Genomic DNA, 5,293 nt, shown 5'->3' with positions numbered 1-5,293 from the left:
CAGCTTTTTAGTCGCAGACCTGTGTTATAAGTAAGACACACAACAAGTAAAGCCCAACTTCAGCTAACGCCTCTACAGCAGTTACAGCAACAGGTTCTCTATAAGGTCCAACCCCCCATATGAATGACAACTGACAGTTGTGAGCACCCCCAGCAGTGTTATAGGATTTGCCCCAACCCCTCCAACTGCCATTTTTCCCTAAACACTTAGTCTTCTACAGGAAGTACAAAAAAAAAACCAATCTACTGGGAGGGACAACAAAAAATTAAAACAATGGGAGACTCAGAAAAACAAAACCTTCTCTGCTAATGACAGATTTCATTATTAATGTCATTATTGATTTTGCCCATAGTTACACTTTGGTGCCAACGTTGTAATATTTCCAGGGAGAAGAAGTTTTCTTTACAAACTTCACACCAAAAAGAGATGTGTGCACTCAGAGTGATTATTGTGAACCCCAATCAGAGGAATGTCAGTCCCCCGGAAGAAGTGGAGTAGGAGAGGAGTAATAGCTGGAAAGAGAAAACATGTAACAAGGATTTCTGATCTTCACCTGATGGAATCCCATTTGGCAGAACCACATGGAACACAAGTGGCCAGCTGGGCTTACGTTTTACTGCTGAATACATCCCCTAAATCAGCAGTAACTCAGTATTGGAAGGCCTGCATCAGCTTGGGATGTTGTTTTCTCACTGAACAGAGACTTCTTTCTAGCTGGTGTCACAGTCGCAGACCTGCCTGAAAGGTTGTCACCCATGAGATATCCTACAACCTCACAAACACCCCCTTTCCTCTCTCTGATCACAATCTCATCACCTTCACAGTCTCCTCATCATCAAACACTTATCCCTCCAAGCAGCAATCACCTGCAGAAACCATCACAACTTGAACCCTTCTCCTTTCCACTCTGCAACTGACCAACTCTATGACAGAATCTCTCCCCTGTCCTGCCCTGACCTGGCCACTGCTGTCTACAACAGTTCACTTTCATCCACATTAGACTCACTTGCTCCTCTAACATGAAGCATCAGGCCCCGCCCATTACAACCTTGGCAGACTGACAACACCAGAGATCTTAAACGACATAGTCATGTGCTGGAGCGAATGTGGCATAAAACCAAATCTCACCAAGCATTCACCCAATATAAATCTGCTTTCTTCACATACAATTCCTCCCTCCATGCTGCCAGACAAGCCTACTTTGTCACTCTCATCAATAGCTTGTCATCCAGTCCTCGTCGTCTCTTCTCTACTTTTAACTCTCTACTTTCTCCACCTCCACGCAGTACCTCACTCACTGCTCACGAGATTGCAAATCACTTCAAAAACAAGATTGATGCAATTCATAGGGGCATCTCCACTGCACAAACATCCATCCCACTTAGCATACCTTATACTAAACCTCCCTCAACACTTTCCTCTTTTGACCTTGCTACTACCGAAGAGGTCACTAAGGTTCTCTCAGAAGCCCGTCTCACTACCTGCCCCCTGGACCCTATCCCCTCTCGTCTCCTCCGGTCACCCCCCTCTTCCCTCATCTGCTCCCTCACCCACATCTTCAATCTCTCCCTCTCTACCGGCGTATTCCCCTCCCCTCTAAAGCATGCGCACATCACTCCCATACTTAAAAAATCCTCCCTGGACCCCACCAACCTGAACAACTTAAGACCCATCTCCCTGCTCTTGTTTACTTTTAAACTCTTAGAACGCTTAGTCTACAATTGCCTGAGCTCCTCCCACCTCACCGACAACAACCTTCTTGACCCTTTACAGTCTGCCTTTCGCTCACTCCACTCCACTGAAACTGCCCTACTAAACCTCACTAATGATCTACTAACTGTTAAAACCAATGGCCACTACTCCGTACTCATCCCAACCAATGGCCACTGCTCCGTACTCATCCCAACCAATGGCCACTACTCCGTAGTCATCCCAACCAATGGCCACTACTCCGTACTCATCCCAACCAATGGCCACTACTCCGTACTCATCCCAACCAATGGCCACTACTCTGTACTCATCCCAACCAATGGCCACTACTCTGTACTCATCCCAACCAATGGCCACTACTCTGTACTCATCCCAACCAATGGCCACTACTCCGTACTCATTCCAACCCATGGCCACTACTCCGTACTCATCCCAACCAATGATCACTACTCCGTACTCATCCCAACCAATGGCCACTACTCCGTACTCATCCCAGCCAATGATCACTACTCCGTACTCATCCCAGCCAATGATCACTACTCCGTACTCATCCCAGCCAATGATCACTACACTGTACTCATTCCAACCTATGGTCACTACTCCATACTCATCCCAACCAATAGCCACTACTCTGTACTCATCCCAGCCAATGGCCACTACTCCGTACTCATTCCAACCAATGGCCACTACTCCGTACTCATCCCAACCAATGGCCACTACTCCATACTCTTACTACTTGACCTCTCTGCAGCTTTTGATATGGTTGACAAACCCCTTCTCCTCAAAAAACTCCACTCAGTTGGCCTCCAAGACTCTGAACAAGCTCTGCAATAGGTAGGAGAACCAGGAGAGAGCAGAGTTAACTATAACTCTGCCTCCTCCTCTTCACTCCCTCTTTCCATAGGGGTACCTCAAGGTTCCGTTCTTGGACCCCTACTCTTCTACATCTACACCTCATTCCCCTACTGCCATGGTTTTAAGTACCATCTCTGTGCTGATGACACACAAATCTATATTTCTACTACTCACCTCGCCCCTTCAGTCTCCTCTCTCATTACTAACCTACTAAGCGACATATCGGAATGGATGTCACTCCACTTCCTCCAACTCAATCTTAACAAATCTGAGCTCTTAGTATTCCCCCCAGCCTGTGCCCCCTCCCTGACTTCTCCATCAAGACCAATAACACAACCATCAGTCCCTCCCCCCATCAAAAAATGTCAAAAGATAAAATATTCAAATCTCTTCTAGTTGTGTGCTTGATGGACATAAGCACTAAACTCAGTTCATCCGATCATTACATTCCAGTTTGCTCAGATTTTAGTTTGTTTCTTTTAAAGTAACATTTTAACTTTTCCCTTCTTCTCTAGCTTGTGGGATGACATTGGGGATGTGAAACAAACCTGTGACACCTGAAACTTCTATAATATTCCTTTTCTTCCAGAATTTAATCAATGCAGAAATTTATGAAACCTCCGGTGATAGATTAGACCAGCATTAACTATAAAACTTTGTCACATTGAGAGCATTAAAATGGCTTCTCTCCAGTGTGCCTCCTCTGGTGTTTCATAAGATCTGACTTATATGTAAAAGCTTTGCCACATTCAGAACACTGATATGGCTTCTCTCCAGTGTGCCTCCTCTGGTGTTTCATAAGATCTGACTTATATGTAAAAGCTTTATCACATTCAGAACACTGATATAGCTTCTCTCCAGTGTGAACCCTCTGGTGTCTGATAAGATTTGACTTCTGAGTAAAAGCTTTATCACATTCAGAACACTGATATGGCTTCTCTCCAGTGTGAATCCTCTGGTGTCTGATAAGATTTGACTTCTGAGTAAAAGCTTTATCACATTCAGAACACTGATATGGATTCTCTCCAGTGTGTATCTTCTGGTGTCTGATAAGATTTGACTTCACAGTAAAAGCGTTATCACATTCAGAACACTGATATGGCTTCTCTCCAGTGTGAATCCTCTGGTGTTTGATAAGATGTGACTTCAATGTAAAAGCTTTATCACATTCAGAACACTGATATGGCTTCTCTCCAGTGTGAATCCTCTGGTGTGGGATATGTGATTTATCTGTAAAAGCTTTATCACATTCAGAACACTGATATAGCTTCTCTCCAGTGTGAATCCTCTGGTGTGTGATAAGACTTGACTTCACAGTAAAAGCTTTATCACATTCAGAACACTGATATGACTTCTCTCCAGTGTGAATCCTCTGGTGTGGGATAAGATGTGACTTCAATGTAAAAGCTTTATCACATTCAGAACACTGATATGACTTCTCTCCAGTGTGAATCCTCTTATGTCTGAAAAAATTTGACTTCTTTATAAAAGCTTTATCACATTCAGGACACTGATATGGCTTCTCTCCAGTGTGAATCTTCTGGTGTCTGGTAAGTTGTGACTTCTGTGTAAAAGCTTTATCACAATCAGAACACTGATATGGCTTCTCTCCAGTATGAATCCTCTGGTGTCTGATAAGATCTGACTTCCGTGTAAAAGCTTTATCACATTCAGAACACCGATATGACTTCTCTCCCTTGTGAACCTTCTGGTGTGTAATATATTTTCTCTCCATTGTAAAATCTCCAAATAAGAAGTAGTTTGAAATGACTCCTCTTATTTATACTTAGTTGGACTTTATTGTAAAGCCATTGTCACTTCCAGAACACTGAAATTACTTTTCTCCTGCTGGATCAATGTGGAAGAGGATCCAAAGCATGACTTTTAGAACACAGATATGACTTGTATCCTGTGTGAATCCTCCAGTGAGCTGCAGTAAAGACTTTCAGTCAATTAAGACATCCATATGTCTTGTTTTCCATGTGACTCAGCTGTATTTATGAAGATCAACATGACCGAAAACTTGGTTCATCAATCCACCTGTACAAAAAAAAAAAAGAATTTTATATAAAGCTAATGGCCACTATTCAGTGCTCCTACTCCTTGACCTCTCTGCGGCCTTCGACACAGTTGACCACCCCCTCCTCCTCAAAATACTACACTCCCTCGACCTCAGAGATTCTGCTCTCTCCTGGCTCTTATCCTACCTGTCACAACGCTCTTTCAGCGTTACCTATAATGCTACCACCTCCCCCTCAGTCCCCCTCTCTGTTGGGGTCCCTCAAGGCTCTGTCCTTGGGCCCCTTCTCTTCTCCATCTACACCTCCTCCCTTGGCCAACTCATACACTCTCACGGCTTCAACTACCACCTCTATGCCGACGACACACAAATCTATCTCTCAACCCCCCACCTCACCCCCTCGGTCTCTGTCCGAATCACACACCTACTGAGCGACATATCAGATTGGATGTCGCTCCACTTCCTTAAACTGAATCTCTCCAAAACCGAGTTTCTTGTCTTCCCCCAGCCTGGACACCACCCCCCATTGACTTCTCCATCACATCCAACAACGCCAATATCAAACCCGCCCTGCAGGCCAGAGTACTTGGTGTCATTCTGGACTCCAACCTATCCTTCCAGCCCCAAGTCCAATCTTTAACAAACTCGTGCAGACTCCACCTCCGCAACATGCAGACTCCACCTCCGCAACATGCAGACTCCACCTCC

At 44.6% G+C, this 5,293-nt stretch overlaps 1 protein-coding gene across 1 annotated transcript; it reads right to left on the bottom strand.

Moving 5' to 3' along the window:
* Window positions 1-1,542: 1,542 nt before the first annotated feature.
* On the bottom strand, window positions 1,543-4,603 carry LOC149436239 (uncharacterized). The gene has a single exon (XM_089661837.1). It carries the CDS (start codon window positions 4,298-4,300, stop codon window positions 3,239-3,241), a length of 1,062 nt encoding a protein of 353 aa, XP_089517963.1. The 5' UTR covers window positions 4,301-4,603; the 3' UTR covers window positions 1,543-3,238.
* Between the last annotated feature and the right edge of the window lie 690 nt (window positions 4,604-5,293).

Source organism: Staurois parvus, unplaced genomic scaffold (assembly GCF_062004578.1).
Source record: "Staurois parvus isolate SC_StPar_1 unplaced genomic scaffold, SC_StPar_1.0 ptg001396l, whole genome shotgun sequence".
In the NCBI taxonomy this organism is placed as follows: domain Eukaryota; kingdom Metazoa; phylum Chordata; class Amphibia; order Anura; family Ranidae; genus Staurois; species Staurois parvus.
The sequence above is the reverse complement of the archived record's forward strand: the minus strand, read 5'-3'. Positions and strand labels throughout refer to the sequence as shown.

Excerpts from the sequence above, each read along its gene's own strand:
- LOC149436239 (XM_089661837.1), bottom strand. The coding sequence starts at position 4,300 with ATGGAGAGAAAATATATTACACACCAGAAGGTTCACAAGGGAGAGAAG.